We start from the raw sequence: 26,097 nt of genomic DNA on the forward strand, positions 1-26,097 counted from the left end.
TGAAAAGGTTAAGGCTTAATGAAATGTCTTTGGTATTTATTTTTCTGCCATTTGAATGGTTCTTAAGATATTTTGGATCTCATTAGTAAAAGTTTCCTTCAATCTGTTACAGATGTGTTTTACGCACATACATGAACTTCAAGCACACAATAAATGCATACAACAGAGTAGGTAGTCCTGTTGTTAGCATTTTAGCTCATGCTTTTAGTTGTAATGGTGAGTGTTCTTATTCAGTGGTGAGTTCAGCTTACTGAACAATTAACAGCTTACTGGGAATCAATTAAAGATGCATCCTCTCAATAACCTTGATCATAAAAATATTTGCTGGCACACTATATCTCTGAGCACAGAGAACTTTAATATAAATTTGAGTGTAAGGACTATATTGCAATTGCCATTCAATTCAATAACTAGTAATAACAATATATTGTCAAACATAAAGATTGTAAACTGCTATACAAAACATCAGTAGATTATAAAGATAGTTGTGAAGGATCATCTTTAATTAATCCACGCTAGGGATACACTGGTTTTCTTTCTTGTTCTTATATGACATATTTCAATACAGTATGTTTCCTAAGTAACTGTAAGAGTTTGTCACTATTTTTCCTGATTAAGTGCTAAATGAGGTATTGCAGTGTAAATTTAATGTAGCATATGGGTCAGTCCATTTGAAGTGTCCCAAAAAAACAAGCTGGTTGTTTGACGAATTCACCCAAACTTACCTACAAACTTCACCCACTTGGTGGGTGAAACTTACCCACTTGCTACCTCCTACATGTCTCAGGACCTTATAATTACTTTTTTTTAATTAAGCAGTTTACCTGTGATGGCCATTTTTTTTGCAGTTTGCACACCTATTTTTGTGATTGAAAAGGGTTAATGGAAAAATCATAACTAAAAAACTATTGGTCCTTGAAGGATGAAACAAAAAGCAATTTAATCATATTTTCTCAAGGTAAAAGATTTGTCCAATGGTTTATTTACCTATTTCTCTTCTTTCTATGAGAAAATTACCAATTAAGTTGAACATGAAAAACTGTGAAATTTCACTTTTGATAATTTTTTTCAAGAGGCAGGGATAGCATGCACGGTTTGAATTATTTTTTTATATGTAGATATATGTTAGTAGTTTACCATAAATAATATTAATGGTGATATACTTGTCCCTAAATTTTTATTAATTTTTGAATATTTTTTTTGAAAAATTCAGATTTTAGCTTCAAATAACTGTGAAGGGACTGATCATAAAAATCTCAAATTTGCACAACTTGCAATGTTGTTGTAGATGTTTATGGCAAATAAAAAAGTTTCTTGTGTATTGTGCTAATAAAAAAAGTTACAACCTCTCAAAAAATCATTTGTTTTTTAATTTAATCAAAGATTAATTAAAATTTTGTAATCTTATTTAGAGTATTTAAATTACAGGGATAACAGAGAAGAACTGAAACAGTTAACACAGGAAGAACGGAAAGCAATAAATCTTAAAGACACAGCTAAACGAAATGGGCCTTCAAGTACTGTAAGTAGTTACTCGCCTCGAAAAGAACGTCCATTGAAAATTTATCACAATTCAGCACCAAGGCGGCCCCGAGCTGTAGTTGAATCAGATGTTGACTGAGCTCTTTTACCATCATTAATCATCATTATTACCGTACTGTATCATCAGATATCATTATCATTTTATAATTTATACCTCCCACCGCGGTCACTCGATGTTCCTTTAATATTTTAAAAATAAATTTCACAACATAGTACTTTAACCTGATATTGCTGCTTGCTTCATTCAGTTGGTTTACTATAATAATTAGAGAAAATGCAATAAGGTTATCTAATAAAAATGTTTGTTATATTATTATTTATTACATCGCTAATTTATATTATCCTATTGTAAGGTAGTGTATAATAAGCATTCTAATCTAAATTTTCAATTCTGCTTTCACGTAAGAAGTACTAGTAGTTTTAAAAAAAGGAAACTTGTTGTAATTAATCTCTGTTCCTATTTTTGTTATGTGTAGTTCATTCTGATTGATATTTCACACTGTTTACTGGATACAGTTAATAAGAAGTAATATTATTTCTTGGTTTTTCTTATTAAATATATAATTTATTAATTACAACAATGTACTTATAGATTGCACTTTAATATTACATAAATCATTTATGCATATTTTTATATGTGGATTTTTAAGTGCAAAAACCAATTTTACACACTGATTTTTATAAGTGGGTAATATTTTATTAAAAAAAGAATTCTGTCTGTATTGGATATATTAGCACTAAATTACTTGCAATAGGGTTTTAATTTTATATTAAATAAAATTGCATATTATATTAAAGTGCATCCCATCCCCGTTATTTCAATCTATTAATACCCCCCCCTTTTTTTTACATATATTTTATGTAAAAAATACATTTTTGTTATCAAATTGCTTTTATTTACCAATTACTGTTTTTATATAATATAGAGAAAAAAATTTCTGTTTATTTACTTGTTGTGTAGTTTTAATTAAATTTCTTGTGAATGTGGTAAAAATGGGCAACCTCAGTCAAAATAATATTTATTTCATTTAATTTTAAACAAAGTTTATTTCTTAGTTAATTGAACATCCTACAATTTTAAATTACGCGTGTTTACTATTTATTATATATATATATTTTAATTTGTTGCAGTTAATTCTTTAAAAAATAAAATTTTTGTGTATATATGTATATTTTTTCTCAGTTTTGTTTTTAACCATGTCGTAAAGAGCAGAGAAAAATAACAATTTTGTCTAATTTCTGTCTGCAAAAATGTTTATTGTACACTTAAAAATTAATACTATGACATTAACTGATGATGTGCTTGCTGTGATAAATTGATATTATAATTTATTTTTCAAATTCTGTAAAACGTATGGTTTAATTCTAATTGTTATTTTTTAAATACTATAAATGTAGCTTAAAGTTAAAAACATGTTTTCTCTAATTCTTAGTTCCATAACATTTTTTGGGGGGGGAGGGAAATACTAATGAGTGGATAAATTATTGGTTCAACAGCGTACAATTTGTTTTGTTGTACGTATAAATAATATTAAAAGAGCTTAATTAATAAAAATAATATTTAAGCATTTATCTTGGTTTGATGTTTTTTACAGTATGTCGTTAGTGCAAAAGATGTAATTAAATAATTTGTTGATCATTTGTTTTGATCTAAAAAAATGATTGCTTTATAAATTGTTTACAAAAAGTATTTACATTTTTCTATAGATTTATATCAATTTTATTTATTTCCTGAATTTAATTAAATTATTTTTATTTTATCTAATAAATTTTTTTCAGCAATTTCAGATCAGTCTGAATCCTAATGCAGCTTTTTGGTTTTCAGTAATAAATTCAAGAAACCTATATAAGTAAAGCTTGATTTAGCTTCTTAATTCTTTTTAAGGTATTTATTTCCTTGAAATTGTTTACTAATAACAGTTATAGTTAAAAATGTCAAAGGCTTAAATTTCATCTGTAATATTTCTATTTTTTGTGAAAGTTTTGGACTTGTAGAATTTAATGAAAAAATTATAGCTCAGTTAAAAAATAAAAAATGTGTAAACTAGGCCATTTGCTAATTTAGTTTAATTAACATTAGCATTGCCAGGCTAGAAGATTCATCCATTCTGTGTTAATGCTTCAAATCACAAATGTTTATTATTAAACATTTGATGCGTTGAAAATGTATTACTTATCATTGTATTTATTCTGTAATTTTCAACAGTCATCATAGACAGTAGAAATCTTAATACAATTGAAATAATTTTCGAATAACTAAAAGTTTTTGGGAGCTGAGAATTGTTCAATGTTTTAAACAATATTGTATTGTAAATTAAAAATGTCAAAAATTAATTAATTTAAATTGGAAGCCGACTTAAATATTATTTAATCTTAATATACTTTTCTTATTGTTTATGTATTAAAATTCTTGCCAAGTGAAACTGAAAATTTTCCTTTTTTGATCTTGTTAAGGTAAAGTGGAAAAGTAACTTAATTTTTAAGATAAATTTTACCATTTAATTTATTATTTAAAAAAATAATTTTGTTACAAAATATTTCTGAATAAAATCATGATCATTATATAAATTTTATTGAAATTAATATTTATATTAACACTTGAATGTGTATAGTTTGTATTAAACCTGATAACTGAAAGAACATAAATTTTTTATATTGAGAACGCCTACTTATAATCATTTGAATTTTATTATGTATCATATCTTGTTTAGTTTTAATTTTTAAAAATTAATTGTTTTGTGATCTTGGGGCTTGTTTTTTATCTTTTATATAATTATTACTTAGTATGTAACATTCTTTATTAATTTAACTGTACTCTTCTGATATTTTTGTTTTATTGTCACACCATTTAAAAAGTTATTGCAGGACAATCAAGCTTATGTTAATATCTTGAATTTTATGGAAATTATTCTTTTGTTTTTGTAATTCAGTGTTACTAGTACTATCCCATGAAACGTTAAAAACCTTATGTATTTTTAATGCGACTCTTATAACCAGTTGATATGCTAATGATTCTTTTTTATACCTAATGGCCTCTGTAGTTCTTTTTCTGCTTGTATTTTGTAAATACTTGTACATATTAATATCAATTCGTATACATATATATATATATATATATATAAAATCAGATTAGCTGTATAATTAATATGAATTTGTAGAAAGGACAGTATAAAATTATTTTATGTTATAATTTAATCGATTAATTTACTAAAGAAAGAAATCTGCATTAAAGTTGTGCTGTTGAATATCAATAATTTTTTTTTGTTAGTATTTTTCTATAGTGGAAAAATTTATTCAGAGCTGGAAAAGTTTATGCAAGGTATCAGTAAATGAGTTGTAGAATAGTTCAGAATAAACACCTCTTGCTTGTAAACTGCAGATATTTAGAAAGTTGAAAAGTCCACTCAAGTATAGGCTACATTATTGTATTAATCAGTTATAGCTTTTTTATATATATATATTATCAATTTAAATCAGCAAAATTTATATACATATATATAATAAATGTTATTATAATTATATATCAAAGATTTAAATCAGCAAAATTTATTCGATAAGAAGGGAATAGTGTATATTCAGCTTTTTTTTTATTGATGCTGGTAAATTAGGATTTTTAAGCAGTAGTATTTTTCTCCTTATTATAAGGAGCTGTAGTGTTTAGTTGTTTGAAAAGCTGTAACATACAATTTAGCCTTATTGTTTGTTTTGTCCATTTTCAAAATAAAGTTGTATTTTTCTGTATTTAACTTCTTTTTTTAAGATTATATTGCATTATTTTGAATAAAATTTTCTCCTAAAATTCTTTAAAAAATGTTGTGTTTAGAAAAATAAAACTGTTAAGAAATTGTTTGATCACTGTTACAGTTTACTGTATTTATTTAAATATTCTTTTTTAAAACTAACTGTAAGCCTTGACTTTATTATTTTTGTTTTTATTCATTCGTAATTGGATTTCAGTATCCATTGTTGAAGCTGTGTAGGCTTCATATAATAATTGATTATTAAGTTTTTATTTATTACATTTAAAATTTAGCAGCACTTTATTTAATGCATTTATTTATTTATTCATTCTTTTTGTTGTAATGTTATCAATTTGTTCAGCAAAAGAAATTTATTTAAAAGCCATATGTCAATTTTGCCACGTATTAATAATAAGTTTATAAATTGCAATAGTACCTTGTCTGCAGTAATGTAGGTCATCATTATTCAGATGTAAATTAAAAACAGATATATATATTATTTGTTAATGTAAATTTAATTCTCTTATAATACACACAGCGGTGATTATTAATATTGCAATTACCAGACATGTATTTGGTATTTTTTGAGAATTTTCACTTGAATGGATTTAGTTATTATAAATGAGCAAAGAATATAATTTTAAAAAAAATATCAGAATCAAATTATTTCACTTAATTATACAAATTAGTACTAGTTCGCTGTACTATTTAGACAGTCAAATTAAAATTTACAGAGGTTTACGACAGTCATTTGTAAATTTTAAATTAGTAGAGTTTTTATGACCTTAAAATAAATTATTAGTTTTGACTAGAAGTGGTTGACCTTTTTTTTTTTTTTACTTAAAAAAATTATTGATGATATAATGAAATTTTCATTAGATAAGTAGATAAATTTTTTTTATTCATTTTATAAATCTGTATTTTCCTACAAATAGAAATTTATCAAACTTATTGAAATTTTAACAACTTTTTTTAATTGCAAATTAGTAATAAATGATGTTCTAACTTGAAGTAATTTTTTGTTTTAATATATAGTTGTATTTTTCAGCTCTGTTTTTAAGCACTAAATTGATGTTAATTTGCTTGGATAAAATCAATTTTTTTTTATCATATTGTAATTTTTTTTAAATTTTTTATTATTTTTTTAGGATAAATTTTACTAATTTCATATACACTTGTTAGAATTGGATAATAAGAGTGATAATAATAATAATTATTATTATTAAAAAAGGAGCATTGTTGGATTATTAGAGGGAGGGTTGGTCATCATATTTATGTATCATTTATCAAAACATTTATTTTGAATAATAATAATAATAATAATAAATTGCAATGAAACTTTGTATTAATATTAGTTATTAATTTACCTTTTAAACTATCATACTTCATATAAATTATTATTGTTTTGTATCTATGTAATATATTAATTAAACTGTAATAAATGATTGGTTTTTTAATTATAACAAGTTAAGTTTATGAATTTATTGGTGATGTATTATTTTATATATTAATATTATTTTTCTTGATTAATTTGATAAGAGTTTTTCATTTTAAACTTATTGTGTTTTATAAAAATTGTATTTATAGTACTATCTAGTCTTTTACTGGGTAATTGAAAACTGCACATTGAAATATGTAATTTAGCCCTTTCATTGGCGAATATAAATTTCTCTTTCATTATAAACTCTTTAATTCTTTTATTGGTGAAAATTATTTTTACAGATGTTCTAGTTGGTTGTGAACTCAAAATCACATTAATTAATTTTTCACATATTTAGTATAATCAAAAGAAAGAAAAAAAATTGTACACAAAACTCATATTTGCTTTATCAAGATCAAAATTTTAAATCTGGGCTTGATCTTTTTTCTGATTGTATTCTTTCCTTATTTGACCAGTATTCATCAAAATTTTAATTATATATATATATATATATATATATATATATATGTATATTGACCTGAAACTAGGCTTGCCCGTTATCTTTGATAGTGAAAGGGTTAGATCCTGCAATTACATTAGTTTTTTTTCAACCTATATAATTCATTTCATGTAATTGGTCATATTAGATACAAATTTATTAAAAATTATTTCTTTTCAGTATCATTTGGTGTAATTAAGATTTTCTTTTCTGATTTCTCTTCCTCCCAGTAAATCTATCAAATCTTTTTTGTATATTTGTTTATTATTTGTATTTATATATTTATCTACTATTACTATATTATTATCATCAATTTATTTAATAAATAAAAAAAAAATACAAAAAACAAAATTATATTTGTAATTAATTTCTGAATAAAATAAGAAAAATAAACAAATAGATGTAAGAACGATTTCCTAGGTTATATTGTCATACTATACAATACACATATTGCTGTATTATTAATTAATTTTAAGGCGAATTAGATATTTATAAAAATAATACAAGTAAAGTAATTTTAATTTTTTCAGTAGATTATATAATATATATTTATAAAAAGTAATGAAAAAAATAAAAAAATTATGTAAATGATTTGATTTGTGTCCTTATAGTCACAGTTGAGAATTGATTTTGGTTTCTCAATTGAACATGATTAAAATAAAAATTATGTTAATTTGGCTCTTTCCAAAATAATGCCTTTGCTAATGATTGGAAAAAGGATCATGGAAAAGTAAATTAATGATTAGTAAAACATTAATTTTTTTCTTGTTATCACCTAATTAAATTTGAATGATTTTTTTACTTTGAATTGTGAGAAAATTACACTTTGCCACAGTAGGTTACTTTGAATAATTTTTTGGTTTGAACTTGCCTTTAATTTTAAAGGTATGATAATCGAAACTCGTTTTTTTTAATTTGTATTATTTTTGTACAATGAAATTCTTCTTTTATATCTGTTGGAATTTTTTATTTTTTTCAATATCTAAAATATTTATATTAAAATTATTATCAAGTTACACAACCTCTTCTGATGTTAGGTATGAAGAAAAATTTTTTAATTCAAATAAAATTACTAATAGATGAAAAAGGTTAATTTTATTCCTGCAGTATTTAATGATGATATATTAAACATTTAATTTTGGGGGGGGGGGGAATAGTAAAAAGTAAGATAAAAATAAATTATTTTTTAAAGTAAAAAATGTAGAAAAAGTAATAAATAATACCTCTGATATAGTCCATACCAGGTAAATTTTCAGTGATGTAGTAAATAATGTTATTTTTATAATTTATTAATATGATTTCTTTGTAAAACTATTTCTGTATACACACAAATACAGCAGTTGTAAAATCACATTTTACAAGGATGGACTATAATTTGCACTGCTGAAGTGAACAATAGTGTAACAGGAATTGTATTAATTACAAAGAACCAATAACTGTTTGCCTTTCCACAACAATGGCATCATTGAAAATTTAACTGATTCAGAGTAGTGTGTAATTTTCAAAAAATGACATGTTCATTTGTTGATGTTACTTTTATTTTTTTTTACTGTACTCCTTGAATTAGAACTGTAGTATAATTAATATACTTGTGCTGAACAGTTAATATAATTAACTTTATAAAACGAGTGTACTTTGGAAAAATTATTTATTTTATTAGTAATTATGATTACTTGAGGTATTTTTATTTTTAAGTCTACTAGTTTTTGTTAATGTTGCCTTAATTATGTATCTCTAATCCCTTCAAGTTGGAGAATAATGTTTTAAATCTTTGGTGGGGAATAAAAATATATCTGAAATAGATTTAACTGATTAATTAGGATCTATTATTATGTGAAAAATATATCTAATTCAAAATTGAATTTTTTTTCAGTATTTTTTTTTGTTACAAAGTCTTATTTCTTAAGTGTTTTGTACCTCCTATTATGTTTTTGTGAAGAAAGCAAATTCTTCTTTCTCCATCTGGAAAATTTATTGACTTATATTATTATAAAATATTCAAAGACAAAAATATTCAAAAATCCCTGATATGAATTGATTAATAAAACGTCTGAAGAAATTTTACAACTTAGCTTTATGAAGCATATTAGTGTGAGAATACTGTTACATGTAAAAAGGGAAGTTGGGATTTCTCTTGTTAAAAAAAAAAATTGTATTAAAATCAATAGTATCAGTCTTGAATTAAAGATGAGTTTGCATTAATACAATTTCACATTAACTAACTATTTTAAACTTGTTAGATATTTTTATTTAATGTTGAGAGTTTATAGTTTTATTTTGTATGCCAGGGATAAAAATATCAAATAATTTTTTTGGTTGGTACATCAAGAATATAATGCACCAAAGTAAGTTGAAGAAATAGCCTTCTAAGTAAGGCTGCTGTAGAAGTTCGTTTTAATGTTTATTAATTTTTTTTAGATTGTGTTTTATAAAAACAAAATTTGCCTTTGGATTATATTATTGTCAAACTAAATACATGTAAATTATATTTATGCAGTTATTTTTCTTCAACAAAAAATTAATGTCATATTCTTCAACAAAAAATTAATTAATTTAAAGGTATAGAAACATAAAAATTAGATGAATGTAGTTTTCTTTTTAATTTTATTTTGTTAAACCCACATTTAGTTACATTATTACTTAAAATTGAAATAAGACTTGAAAAATTGTGTTAGTGATAGTGTAATAAAAAATGTATAAGTAAATAAAATAAAAATATTTGCAGAGCATTAATAAAAATAAAAATAAAAATGCATTTCAGTGCATTACAATTCTTAATGTTTGTTATGATTATTTTTTTTTAACAAAATGATTTCTAAGTAATTAACTACTTTATTAATAATGTAGTGTTTGAAGCACATTATTACTAATTTGAAACTTATGTTTGTATAAGCTAATTTTTTTGTATTTAATAATATTGTATAAATATATTTTTATGTATCTTATTTGCATAAAATTATTTATAAAGAAAAAAGTGGGTTACATTCTAAGTACTGAAGTGTTAAAACTGCTAATGTCTAGTATCTAATTTAAAATTTGTGTTGATTAATAATTTGTTATTTGTTTTTGTTTTAATTATCTTTATTGGTGTTAAATTTTTGTCCTTTTTTATAATAATATTCACAATCAATATTCTATGAGCTGTCGTTAATATAATATTGTTATTTTGTGTAATATACAGTAACAACTATGTTATCAGTTACCAGTTATTAAATTATTAATTATTAACTTTAAATAATTATAATAAAAATAATGTAAGATGCTAAGCTGCTCTTGTTGCTATTGCTGATGTTGTCATCGCTAATGTTGTCAGCCACATATATTTTTTTTACTATTAAACTATTGTATTCAAAAAACTTATTGTAAATTTGTAAAAAAAAAATAATAATAAATATGATCATCGATATTGTGATAATTCTGAGTAAAGATTCGTTTTCTTTTATTTAATCCTTCATTTACTCCTTATTTATATTTTGAAGTAATATGATATTCCATTGCACATCTTTTTCAGCCAATAACATACCTTATTGTTATTGATTTGATGCTTATGTCTTGAGGTAAGTGAGTGTAAACCACAATCTTTTTTGAAAGTATTTATTTTATATTATTTTAAATTTTTTCCATCCCACCTCTTGATTTGTTGTATTCAGTTTACATTAATCACAACTCAATTACTGTCCCCATTTGTACTTGCTGCTTACCAAAATCATTTATACATATCATAATATATGATTTTTTTTTTAAAAAATCATATATTATGAGCAAGTACAAATGGGGACAGTAATTGAGTTGTGATTAATGTAAACTGAATACAACAAATCAAGAGGTGGGATGGAAAAAATTTAAAATTATGTGAAGTTTAAAGAAACTGTAGTGCTCATTTATTGTTAAACAGAAAAATTTTTAATATTATTCATTCGATTGATTCGAATCATTAAGTTCAAACCCAGCTCATACAGTGATGGAAACTCACAATTTACAGTTCATTAATTCAATTCATTAAAGTTTGTGCTTCAACCAGCAAATCTCCAATATTACATGATTTTTTTTTGAGATTAAATATCTCGTATATCTAAAAACCTTCTCAGTTGTGCCAAGAAACATGGATAAAAATTTAGTTGCAATTGATCGAATAGTTTTTTTGTTTATCCTGAACAAACAAAAACCCTTTTCCTCTTAGTGAAAAATTTCGGTTTTCAGATTTCAAGACAATATCCATTTTGACCATTCCTGAATCCATTTTGACTAGTTTCGGCGTGACGTCTATACATACACATACGTATGTATTTCGCATAACTCAAAAACAATTAGCCGTAGGATGTTGAAATTTTGGATTTAGGACTGTTGTACATCTAGTATGAGTGTAACATCTCAACATCATATCCTGTAACATCTCTTTTAATTACAGTTGACTGAACCAAAATCCAAAAAAATTTGGATTTTGGACTTTTTTTTTAACTGCAGTAATAAGCCCTTATTGAGAACTTTTCAACGAAACATCATAAGTGGTACTTATTTTCATTAGTTCCAGAGTTGTAGCCAAATAAAATTTTAAATTATGAAAGAATTGGAACTTACAAGCCATATCGGTTCAAATCAGACTTTATCTCCTTTTTTTAATTTAGATATATTGATCTATTAACAATTATTACCTCTGTAAAAAAAAACTGATTGCAAAAAATTTGACGATAAATAATAATTCATTAACAAGTTATTAATGAGACATTTCGTTTATGTACTTTTTAGTTTAAAAAAATGTCCCTCTGAGAAGAGGCATCAAGGCAACCAGAAGCGGGGGGTCGTGATGTTTCAATGATTCAGAAGGGGAACCCTGATGGGACAACCAGCTGAAGGCTGAATGCACCGGGTGGGCTAGTCTACAGCCACGTCACTTAGGGCTGACCGAGGGGCTGCCCCTCAGGGGCAACCATTATCGGTTGCCCCTGAGTGGTTAAAAAAGGATCGTAAAAAAAAACAAACATTGTGACACTAACGAAGAACTGCCGGGTCCACTAGTAATTTATAATTGTCGTGGGATGTTACATGTAATTAATATACCTTTTTCTTAGTGTATTATTTAGTGGATCAGTATGTATTTCTCATTTATTGTTTTAAAACTATTTATAAATAATGAATTTTCATTTTTAATATTTTTATAATGATGCAAGAAATTTAAATAATGCTGTTATATAACTGATCGTCTTATTTATTTTAAACAATTTTTTTTGTTTCTAGCTATTATGCAGTATTGAAATGATAAATTATAATTATAATTTTACTTATACATTTTGGTATGTTTTGTTTTTAATAATGGATGGGCGATGGAATATTCTACCAATTCAGACGGGGTTACTTTTAAAAACTTTGTGACCTTTCTGCAGGCCCCCCCCAAATTTCCAATCTAAGTTTCCCGAAAGATGTCTCCCCCTAATTTCTGATGAAGACCAATCAGGTCTCAAAACCTGGAGAACGGAGGGTTTTCGTTTTATGTCCCTCCACTTCTTTCGCATTTTTTCACATAAAAATTACTTAATATAGCATGTTTTGTAGTAATTGATGAATAAAACATTAGAGAAAACACTATAACATGCTGTTTTGTACCGGTTCGATTTTTGGTTTAACCAGATTAATAACAGCTGAAAGCACTGTGTTCAACCCTTTGAATTAGCGAACCCATTCTTAATTTAGATAATAATAGATTTAAATTTAGATATCGGTTTAGGAATCCATTCTTAATTTTCAGATAAAAGTAATACTTAAGCAGAAAACAAATTCAAAAATAAATAAATAAAAATAATCACGACGGTGAAAGCGAACGTAAAGCGTAAAGGTGCACACATTTTATTTAATATTTTTGACTTTATTTCTTTTATAAATACTCGTAACAGACTCAACCCTGCTATCGTGAATGGAATGCATTAAAGTGGCTAATCTAACCTTCAACGCTCATATTTGCGTGGAGTGAGTAAGGGTTACATAAACACCGTGCATAGCAACTTGCTGTGTAACCCATCGGGTTGGTTTAGTGGTGAACGCGTTTTCTCAAATCAGCTGATGTGGAAGTCGAAGTCCTAGTAAAAGCAGTTACTTTTATACGGATTTGAATATTAGATCGTGGATACCGGTGTTATTTGGTGGTAGGTTTAAATTAACCACACATCTCAGGAATGGTCGAACTGAGACTGTACAAGACTATACTTCATTTACACTCGTACATATCATTTTCATTCATCCTCTGAAGTATTATCTGAAAGGTAATTACCGGAGGCTAAATAGGAAAAAGAGAGCAACTTATTGTGTGCAGACAGCAACTTCTTCCTTACTGTGCTGTCTGGAGTCCAGTCCAGAAACGGTTACCGTCTTCATGACGCATTACCGAAACAAATATTTGTAATATATTCATCTCAAATAATTAATTTATTAACTTGAATTGACTAACATTAATATCGGATTATTTTTTTGTGTTTAATTATTATGTAATTGAGCCTGGCTGGGATTCGAAGCCAGAACCCGTTTGTAACATGTCTTAATTTTCAGATGGATTATTTTTGTGAACACAAATCAATCAACAGTAGTTTATTATTCTATCGTAGAGTATTATTTTAAAATTTGAAAATTGTAATAGTTAAAATGAAATATTTGAACAGACACAGATATAGTAACTACAATAAATAGTAATCTTTTTACTGAAGAACAAATTAAATGTGGATAGGTTTTGTTCACTGAAAAATTAAAAATTTTATTTTGAGCTGAGAGATCTTGAAAAAGTTTCAGAATTATCTAACCTTTTTTAGCTACCGATTCATCGAAGATATTGTTTCATATTTAATAATTATGATATGAAACTATATACTTTAAAATACAAATAATTATATACTGTAAAATCATTAAACGTTACTAATGCCATTCACATGCAATTCACAGTTAATAGTCGGCCTCTGTGGCGCGAGTGATATCGCCTCGGCCTTTCATCTGTAGGTCCCGGGTTCGAATCCCGGCCAGGCACGGCATTTTCATACGCTACAAATCATTCATTGCATCCTTGAAGCAATACCTAACGAAGGTCCCGGACGTTAAAAAAAAGAAAAAGAGGTAGCAATTAAGAACTTGAAAAGCAACGTATTTAAGTACACGTGATTACTTTTTATTTTCCTGTCTAGGTAGCGCTATACAGAGCTATAACTCTAGAAGGAAAGTATTGTAATCTGTCCAATTTGGGCATATGCGGTTTTAACCGGAGCTTGACGTGTTCACACCTAGGGATCCAAAAAACTGGATGGAAATTTTCCGGATGTCAATGTTCGTATGTACATGTTCGGTGTGGGCTTCTAAATCACCTTATATTTTCAGAACTACTGGACCGATTTTGGACAAACTTTGTTCAGATTACTTCTATATACGGGTTATTGATGACACTAAATTTTTCAACTTAAAAGGTCAAGGGAATGAAGCTGTAGAACAAGGTCACTCTCAGTATCTCGAGATTTCGCTTAATTAAGGTGGTACTTTACTTAGGTACAATTGTTAACAATTAAAAAATAACAATATTTGCAAAATCGCATCTCCACCCAAAAAAATGATGTAGTCGTCTGTTATGTTGTGACATCACAGGTGAGCGGTAGAATTAAATAAATGAATAATATTTAAATTGCAAAAAAGTAACTTGGTTTGGCTAGGTCTCGAACTCAATCGTACGGTTGACTCAGTACTTGGTGCGTTAAGCCTCGTGGCTACACCAGCCTGCCGACCGTAGACGCGAAATTTGTTCTATGTAAGTTTTGAAATAACATTAGTTTAGTCAGTGACGACCGTCACCGCTAGTTCCGCCACACCCGCGCGAATTAAATACGGTATGTGCGCGCGCTTTAGTTAGAATATCATTAAATTACGCGTGACGGGAAAGTCCTACAACTGTGTTGCAGTTATCAGCTTTATTTGTTCATAATTTCTGTACCTCAGAAAAGCATTGAAATTCATTTAAGATAGTGTATTTCTGATTGAAAATAAGAATTAAAGCGAACCAAATCGATCTGTCAGAAATCCTTTTTTTCTTATAAAGCTTAGTTAAATAAATAAAAATAAATACCTTTTTAAATATATTGAATATAATTTAAAAATATAATATATAAAAAAAACTGAAAATAAATAAACTTAAATAAATAAATAAATAATTAAACTTAATAAAAAGATTTCTTCTAAACAATGATAAGTTGAAGAAAATATTTTACTTAGTATGATAACTTTGTATGTATTGGTGATTATGAGAGGGGAAGTGTGTACAGAGAATGGAGCAAGGAGGGTATATTGCGTAATTGCTGTGTGTGCGTTATTATTGAGAAGCTGTGGTGGTTGCTCCGACTCTGTTGTTCGTCCACTTGTTCGCGCCGCATTTCGTCAAAACAACTGTGTGTCAAAATGTGTTATGATGATGAAAAGTTATATATGTTTATAACATACTTATTAGCTGTTTCTATTATACACAGCGGTGTAGTGAAACAAACTAAACTTACATTGTAATTTGTCTATACGTGCAACTTTCTGATAAGTTATTAAGCTAATTTCAATGATATTAATAATTAACTTTGTCATATGCAATAACTAATATTTATTTCTATACCATCTACAATGGCGCATTTTAAAGGGTATCAAAATTCTGTTTACTTAATCATTTGTATTTAGCGTATTCAGTATGTTAACGTATTTTATATGAAAATAAAAGATTTCTACATATAAACTAGGTAAGTACTTTGAATAATAATATTTTATATTAAAAAAAAAAATTGTACACCATTAAATAATGTGATTTGGATGTAGGTTAATATTAGTTATAAAAAGGTTAATTTATTCGCAGGAATTATGGAAATTTAATGAAATAAACGTTTTGTCATTTGTACAATTTATAAGGCGTTTAAAAAACGATTACTTTGTTAGCTTAACCAAATATGTTTTTATTCTTGCTATTTTAGTTTAAACTATATAGTTATTTAAATTACTTTATAAAAATAGCATACTTTTTGAGGAATAACTTTTTATTTATATATTTTTATTATTTTTGTTTAAATGTGATGTAATAATGTGCCACTACTTCGGGTATGAATATTTTATTGAAGTTCTTTTTTCATTTTAAAAAAGTTGTTTTTTTTGTTATTAACAAAATCTTTTTCCTGGCTGCATTTGCTGATTAATGAAGAACCTACTATTTTGGACGGGTAAATTGCCTGCCTTTAATGCTCAGTACATAATACTTTTACAAATATTTCCTCACCTTTTTTTTTAAAAACGTATACTAATTTGTTTTGAAATGTTGCATCTGCTGAAAATATTTATTTCTATATTAATCTTGTTAATGTAGCAAAATTAAGAGTGATAACCTTTTTACTTTAAAACTATAAACTTCTGAACTGAATTTGATGAGATTTAAAATTTTGTCATAACATTTTCAATTATTCTTGTGGCCATGTTCAGTGATATTGGTACTGCTGTTGTTTACTACTGCATTCAACTGATGTTATTATCAGCAATTTTTTTATGTTAAGCTAACTTGTATTTTGAATGTTGTCAAACAGCATGTTGGATTTGAATCATGTCTATTCATTTCGTACATTGTTCTCTCCTTTTGTGTTTATATATTTTATTAAATTTGTTTTGTGAATGTTATCAGATAAAGCAGTAAAAAAATATTGACTTTATGTTGCCTAGTAGAAGTTTTTAGGGTTCATTATCAGTGAAGTTGCGTCCCATCTGACAGATGTAGAACACTGGTTGAATGCTCTTTCTCATTCGCTCTAATTACACAATTTTGTACTAACTGATTTATTTAATCAATTTTTAAATGTAAATTTGCAAAGACTTTAATAAAGTGTATTTTTTTAAAATTACAATAAAATGATCTACATTTAGCATAGAAGTAAAGATAAATTACAAATAATAAATATATATACCTAATTATAACTGATTGTTCATATTGTAAAATAATTTGAATTTCATATAAACATAATGAATGACAAATTTTCTGTTCATTGAATAACAAAAAGAATGTACTCCATCATTTATTTGGAAGGATCAAGGGAGGCTGTAGAAAATTATTGATCAGAGTAATATTACAAAGTACAAAATTATAAATTTAAAAGAGAATTGAGTGTAGACCATATTGAAATATAAAAATAATTATTTTACAGAATAGTATTGTTACAAGTATGAAAAAATAGCAATAATGAGATCGGAACACAAAATCGTCATCATAAGGTTCATTCTATCATTCTTTTCTGTTAACAAGTAAACATTTGAGTCTTGGCACTCAAAATTTCTTTTTATATTGTCTGCAGTTTTCACTTTTGTTTTGGCCTCTATTGTTCACATATTTTACTGTTATTTTTAATGCTGAAATTAGTTTAATTAAGTTAATTATTTACTAATATTCATAATGCTTCTAGTAATTCTTCTTTCGGAATATATGCCAGCCAGTTAACCCTCTTACTTTGAATATTTTTCTGATTAAGCTACTATTTTTGTAAACCATCTCGTTATTTTATCTTCAATTTACTATTTCTATACTTACGTAAAAAAAGAAAATGCCCTTATTTAAAAGGAAATTGTTTGTTTTTCTTCTTTACTTTCAACTGAAGAACTCATAGAAAATTAAATTTCATTTAATAAGGAATTTAAATATGTTAACACGTTGCAAAGACATTAAAGAAAATGAAATATTTAATTGAAGTGTAATAAGGAGCTTTCTTGTAAGCCAACGTACATTGAATTAACATGTAAACATCTTCATTTTTCACTCTTTCTGTTCATAACCTTCTCCAATCTCCTTTATGTTCCTCATTTCAAATTCCTCCAGCATTTTACACTTTTTTTATAACTGTGCCCATATTATACAACTAGACAGAACTATACTCCAAATATACCACTTCAAAAGACGCTGATTCTTCAAGTCTATCTGCATCTTGCTATATAATAACTATTTTTTTCTATTAAAACATATTCAGTCATTGCTATTCTATTTTTTGGGTAATCTTCACTTGTCCAATTTTCTGGTTAACATATGTGTATCGTTTTTACTTATTCAGTTCTTCCTCCTTTTGAGCAGATAGTCTTGGAAGTGAGACTTCTGATTTACTATTTTGTATCCTCATTAATATGGTTTACCTAACATTCATTTTCAGTAAATATTCTAGTATATTGTTTTTTAATTTTGAAGTCATGTGTCATATATATTGTTCTTTCTTTTAAAAAAAGGTTACCTGTGATGAACTGTATAAAAATCATTCTCCTCGCTTCTACACTGCTTCCTTAATATTCTTGTAGAACATTTTTGATCATGTTTTAAATAATGTTGTCTTATTTGTATTCCTAGGACAAACCACTCTGTTTGAGCATTGTAGCAGGTAATTGAAACAATGGAGAATATATACAAAGAATATAAACTTTCATATATGTGCAATACTTCATTGTAGAAACTTTTCCAAATTATGAATATAAATCTATTCATTCTAAATTCATATTTTTACAAACTTCAAACAACCACTGCAACTTTTAGTGCTTCAAAAGGAGGTACCTGTGTAAACAGATTCACAGTTTACGAGGTACTGCTGGCCCAATTACCATGAATAATTGAGATTCCAATACATTGCCTCTTATGCATTTAAATTATGTTTTGATTTTTTTTTTCAGATAAATATCATTATAGTGTGTTAGTGGTAGTCAATATGTTTATCATGAAGATGAAAGCATATTTCACTTGGTTGACACTACACATGGTCAAAAACCTCTGTACCATTGCGGCAGATTCCATCAAAATCAGCGTAACATGAGAGAATGTGGAATACAATATGGTAGTCAAGTCCAATTCCAAGTTTTAGGCAAAGGTTTAAAGATGAGAGATAGAAATTTTAAAGGGCAGCCAGGCGCCCTTAGGCAGCCAGGCGTAAGTGGAATAAGCAACAGGATATGTGAGTATGATAAGAATTTTTCATTATCTTGGTTCACACTTCTTTTTACTGACCTGAGACTGTACAAGACTACACTTCACTTGCACTCATACATATCATCCTCATCCTCAAAGTATTACCTGATGGTGATTACTGGAGGCTAAACAGGAAAAAAAAGGTTGTGTGCAAAAGTTTGAAATTTATTGCCAATTTATTTCTATTTAAAGAGAAGATGTAATGAGTAGACAAAATGGTTTGTGAATTAAGGGCAGTGTCACTTAATGTAAAAAAAAAATTGAATTATCAATGAAAAATAATGGTAGTGATCTGGAACACATGGGAATATCATTTTAGATTTGAATAAAAATTTTATTTTTGATTTATATTTCACTACAATTTGGATTTTGAGATTTTATTCGACACTAAAATATTTAAACTCTAGTAAGTGTAAAAACTATTGATATGAATGATGTTAGAAATAAGTGATGCTGTGTTACTCTAGGCATTTCATTTATTTATCTAGCTGATTTTAATTGTAAGCATGTATATCGTAAGTTCTTTTGTGGTGTAAGCTTTAATTTTTTAAACTCAATTACTACCTTACATGTGTCATGTGTAAACTGAGCAGGCTTAATAATTTTAAAATCCAAGTGCTGAAGACAACAAACCATGACCGCAATGATGAGAGATTCGGTTATCGTTTAAATAACTGATGTTTAAGCTTGATCAGAGATTTATTTGTTATATATGTGATAAAGTTTGTATCACAGAAACTAAGGTATTTTAGGAGCAGGTAGATTACATCATGTAATACTGATCGATAAGTTCTGAGTTGAAGTACTGACATTTTTTTATTACTTATTTATTTGTATGTTTATGACAACATTAATAGTCAATATTTTACAGTAATCTGTGAGTTATATTGTGTTTGTGACAAGATATGTCAAAGGAAGTTGTCTTGAGTTTTTATTTTTAAGAAAAGAAAAGGTAGTTGCTTACAAATTCCATAGGTAATCGGTCAATCTGTGATCAACCGATTACTTATGGAAACAGCTTTCCATAATACAACAGCTGTTTGTAATGCAGCTTTCTGTAATACACCAGCTGCTGTATTTAATGCCCTCACTTGAGTAATTAATTATTTAGATGTAAAATAATTATTAATTATTTAGACTGATATATTTTTGTTAAAATAGCCAATCATCATTCAATTTTTGCATTTAATATTTGATATTCTGTCTCTTGCAATAATCAATATTTTGTTCACTAAATTCATATTTGATTGCTTCATTTGAATGTTGATCAAGATATAATACTTTATTCTTTCTTTTGTTTGTTTTGATATAAATTTATAAGATGTCTCAGGAGTTGGAAACTGATTGATTATTCAAGTATTTGCTATTGTATTGTTGATTGCTGTTACTATGAGGTTATTTTATTCTCTTTTATTTTATCGATAGTTATAAACTGTATGAACTTATGGAAACATATAAAACATATGTTTAATATACAATTTAAAAAATGTTGATTTTTAAATTTTGATTCTGTAATATTTTAAAACAACTGTGAGACCCATTGGGAAATGTAACAAAAACTAAAATTTTTCCATTTCCACGAAAAAAGCCTGTTCTTCTTATCTTTTACAACGTAATGATTTATAATATCAGATTGTTGATTAGAAGACTAATTATTTTTATTTGTATAAATTATTCAACCAATGGGTACAAATGGTACTAAAATAGCTTAGAACCACAGAAATAAGAGGACCAGAGATCTTGAAAAAAAATCTCATTTAATTATTTTAACCATTTTTAAAGAAAACTGATTAGAATTCTGTATATAAATCTGTTAAATACCTAATGAAACTTAAAACATCTCACTATCCTAACATTCTAGAATAAAAAAAAAATTCAATTTTCTATTTTTAATTATACATAAAACCACCTGAAGTATCTTTCTTCACGCTGGCAAGTACTGAATTCTAAAGCTTAAGCTGCCCTTTTTAACACAAATGAATTGTTAACAAAAATAATTTTTGTTATCTTTCCTAAAGACCTGACCTACCTTCGTAGGTCGAATTTCAGTTTCCAGCCTACCTATTTGAGGAAGGGGAGAATTATTGATGAATTAATCAATAAGGAGATCTTTGAAAAGTAAATTATTTATAACACTGGTCATGCATACAACCACGCTTTTTCAAAATGGAAATTTTGAAAAAGCGTGGTTGTTTTACAATTTATTTTCAAAAATAGTGATGATTTTTTTTTTAAAAAAAAGGTTATTTAGAAGAAAGTATGACTTTATCCACATGGAACTCTATGGACAATTTCCATCTTCAACTCTACACAAAAAATGAAATCAAAACATTCTATTAAGCTTAAAACTTCCATTTGACCATTTTCCTTAAACGTAGTTTCATTTTTCTTTTAATTAAAGATAATTTTCATTAACTCCATATACATCTTCAACTGATAGAATGTGCTTTGATTTCATTTTTTGCATAGAGTTGAAGATGAAATTTTCCATAGACATCCATGTAGATAAAGTCACTTGATTTTAAATAATCTTTTTTATTTAAAAAAAGATCACTATTTTTGAAAATAAATTCGAAGATAAATTTCTGTTTTCAAAAAGCGTGGTTGTATGCATGAACAGTGTTCAATATAAATATTAAATCATGAAAAATACTTGACAAGATGTGTTTTATATATACATATGTCCTGTATAAAATTTTGGAGCTCAAAAATCTCCAAACTACTACATCAGTTTCATGGAAAATTTGTTATTTGTTTGCATGTTAAAATTTGATGAAAATTGGTTGAATCATTCCTGAGTTGTTCTTGACCAATCAGGATCAGCTGATCTTGGTCAGTCCACTGCTGAAGTCTGAATATTTTTAGAATATTACTGTGGGACTTTGATGCGCTCCAATAAAAAAACAAGAATGCTTTTTCTAATCGAAAAACTTTTGTGCATAAGATTACATTTTTATTCAGGATTCCTTAACACAATATTTTTATTTATTTAATAAAATGAATTTGAAGGTATGGAAGGTGTTGAAAAATCCTGCTTTAATGATTGTAGATATAGTGTCATCACCTCTCTATCAAGTTGTCATATTTGTCAGAGGGGGCACTAGCGATGCCCCTCAATTCGAATAAAATCTAATTTTAAACTTATGAAATATTTTAAAAGTTTAGAAATAATTTTTGTTTTTTTTAGTGTTCTAAAAGATTAAAAAAATTGCTTCAAAATGTTTTCAGTTGCTTTTGCAACCATCCTCAATGACTGATGCTGTTTTTACATTAGTGATAGCTATGTGACTGCTGTTGGTTTTTTAATTAACAAGCATTAAGAGTGTAGTCAAAATGTATATGTGATTTGCATTGTGTCTTTCATTTAGTAATATTGTTGTTTGTATTTTGTACATTTATGTATTTCATAATGTCAAGTGTGTTAAGGACATTTTTGTGAATGTATTGAATGTTGAGATTGTTGTAACTGCTGGTAGATCTATGATTTGTTTCTATTAGTTGACCAATCAGTTTGTATATTTTAGGGGAATTGTATTTAGTAGTATTTATATAATATGTAATTAGTAGTGTTTGTTTTGTTGTGTTTGTCATTCGAGCTCACAATTTTGGCTACAGATTTTAAAAAATGTTTGGGTACGTGTAGCCTTAAGGTAAAAAAACAGAAAAAAAATTAATGCACAGAGAACTAACTGCCTTGGAACATATAAACTGAAGTGTTCTGTATTGGTCAAATGAGACACACATTTAAGCAAAGATAAAATTCATGTAAAAACCTTCCACAGCAATATTTACTAATTAGTTTGTAGGCACAAACCATAAATGCATTAACAATAGTAACAACTTAGATATTCTAAACGTGCACAAAGAAAGGATCACGTCATAATGCACTTGTAAATTATGAAATTATAAATGTATAAAACACACAACAATGTTGTACTCTATCAACAGATGCAATTCAACATGCACACACGCACACACACTCACTTCACCTGTGTGTTGTGTTGCCTAATAAAAGCTCACCAGCAGTAACAATAGCTGATACCAAAGTTAAAACAGCAGCATTATTCACTGAGGACTGTTGTAAACAGCTGAAAATTTTCTGAGATAGGTTTTTAAAACTGGTTTTATTACACAAGATTTAGTGAGTAATTAGAAAAAGTCTAAAATTTAAATTTTAATATTTATTGTTATTTTCAGTGACTGCACTTATTAATCATAAATATGCTTCAAAAAATATTATTTTTTGTAGCAGAAATTGTATGCTTTTATAATCATTCTATTATTAATCCTATTATTATAAAATGACAATTAAGAAATAACATCATGTCAGTGTGGCATATTACAAATACATTTCACATGATAAATGATATTTTATTTGCAGTAATTTTGGTTGTCTGTTGTGTTTAATGATTAAGATATATCTTAATTTTGTGCTTATGTAGTAAGAGCAAATTTAGTACTGTTTACAATGCTAATTCTTTCTAATATGCCATAAACAAAACCAGTAGTGCTTTTGCTTTGATAACTGATACTTACACAGTTATATTTTCATAGTAAACAAAATGCAGGATAATATTGCATAAGTGGCAGTGTTTGACAAGATAGTGAGAGATGTATATTACATCAGAGACTGATTTCTAAACTTGTATTCTAGTATTTTAACATTTTATGTAACCTACCATTTGCATTTAAATAAAGGAATTACACATTTTTTTTTTGTAAATTGAAAAATATGTTTATTCATTTTACATTTAGCATACAAATTTCATTTACAAAAGTTGAACATTTTATCACAATATTAGTTTACATGACATACCTTTTTTATTAATCTAGTATGTACTGTACATAAATTTATACAAATGCCTATATACATAATTACAAATGCATCTTAAGCTGTACAGTAGGTTTTTGTACTTGATGCAGTTTCAGTAAGATCATACACACACTTCTGTATACCTCTTAGTACTATTTATTTATTTGTTTTAAATTTACAAGTAGCATTTCGGTGAAATGTATTACAGATTTATAGTAGTATTTATGTATTACAGATTGAGGAAATAAGTTAAATTTTCAAAATTTATTGATTCATAATAGTCAAATACAGATATGTATATACCTATCATAAATATATGTTATTAAAAAAAAAAATTATTAATGATTAGGTTTTAAGTTACATGTAAATTGCTTTTCAAATTACTTTTTTAGAGCTAATTAGACTACTTCTTTTTCTGCGATGTTACTTGTTAGGAATTCTTTTAGCAGTGTAGTTGAATAACATATTAAATTTGTTGATTTGTTTAATAAATTTTTGTCAAATTTATTGTTTTTGCAAATTTCATATTAAGTATTTTGAGATTGATTGAGTTTGTATGTTTTGTATAAAAGTTGCAGAGTGTATATCTTTGCATATGCTTACCGTTTCTGTGTAGTGATTTATGGTTTTGTTTGTGATTTTATTTATTTATTTAAAAAAAAAAAATTTTAAGTTTTCTGTATGGTTTTAAAATAGCGTTTTATAATGTTGTAAGCAACACTGTGATCTTCTTTATTAAAAATGTTTTCTATGGTTTTTGATTAAGACATGTTAGTTTTATATATTTTCTGTTAATAGATTTTTTTGAGTTTATGAATGTGGTTATATAACCAGTGCTGGTTGTTTCTTTGCATTCATTTTTTAAGTATAATTGTTGGCTGACAAAGTTGTATGTATTAGGTAATTTAACATTTCTAAGAAAGTTGCATACTTGTGCTTTCTGTGGTGGATAATATTAAAAAAAAAACCCTGAAGGCTTAAAATAATGCATCTATCCTATATGCAGTCCCAAGTCTAAAGAAAAAGGTCAGCTTACAATCTAAGTTCACTTGTTTATTTTTTTTTTTGGCTCATTTTTACTGTAATATTTTGTAATTATTGGAGATGATTGTTTAACGATTGTTTAACGACTCACTTTTTGTATTTATACTTACAAATTACTTATAATACTTTACGTATTACAAATAATACAGAAGTTTTTGTAAACAAAAACTTCTATTTTATAACATTTCAAATTTATTTAGAACCATTTACATATGTATCATAGTTAAATAATATTTAGACCTATCAATTAGTTTATTTTTTTATATTAATAATTATTATAGACGAAAAATAAATATAATGTATGTACTATATACTTTACCATATTTCGTGATGAAGATTGCATGAAATTTTTACATCAACTTCAGTACAATTTAATTTAAGGTTAAAGTAACACTTTGCCCAAGTATAACTAGATTTTACTGTTAATCAAATTTTTTTTTGAGGATTGAGCATCTCAATAACTAGTGTTTATTAATTATTTTTTTGAGAATGTTAGCTGCTGTTATGTCTATATGTATCTAACTGTAATATCAAAATGATAGCTGGTTTTTTGTAGTATCGTAAACGATTTGTTTCCAATTTTGAAAAGATCTTCTGGAATTATATTTCCTGTTATTTTGAAAGTAAACTATGATTTTTATTATTTTATGAAAGTGTAATAAATATAATCCATCATTATGATGGACTTAAGAAGTTTTTACAATGATAATTTAAAAAAAAGAATATATATAAATATAAAAAAAGAATTATATATAAAGCCATGTTTTCTTATTAGGAAATAGTTTATGATACAATTCATATCATTTACTTACTGTCCGAATCATTTTATTGTATGCTTTATTAAGAAAGGTGGTGTTGTCGATGCCTTTTATATAACTGATTTTATTCAGTTCTGAATTCTTTGATTTTGTTCCTAATCTGTTTTGTTAGCAAAGAATCAGAATATCTGTTCCTTGTTTTATTTATTAAGCATTGTTATACATCACTAGCCATTAGAATACCTTTTTATTTTTGTAAATGGCAAACTAGATAAAATAAATACTTGATACATTATGTTGCTAGCATTGCACT

General features: G+C 26.4%; 1 protein-coding gene across 3 annotated transcripts in view; it reads left to right on the forward strand.

Annotated features, from left to right (window-relative positions):
• LOC142329185 (ubiquitin carboxyl-terminal hydrolase 47-like) overlaps window positions 1–10,627 on the forward strand; it is a 115,908-nt gene extending 105,281 nt beyond the window's left edge. For all 3 annotated transcript variants that reach the window (XM_075373580.1, XM_075373579.1, XM_075373581.1), the window contains one exon: window positions 1,429–10,627. In XM_075373580.1, the coding sequence (XP_075229695.1) occupies window positions 1,429–1,621 (193 nt within the window). In that variant the 3' untranslated portion in view covers window positions 1,622–10,627. The remainder of the gene's footprint in view (window positions 1–1,428) is intronic.
• The last annotated feature ends 15,470 nt before the right edge of the window (window positions 10,628–26,097 follow it).

Source organism: Lycorma delicatula, chromosome 8, assembly GCF_047948215.1.
Source record: "Lycorma delicatula isolate Av1 chromosome 8, ASM4794821v1, whole genome shotgun sequence".
Taxonomy (NCBI): domain Eukaryota; kingdom Metazoa; phylum Arthropoda; class Insecta; order Hemiptera; family Fulgoridae; genus Lycorma; species Lycorma delicatula.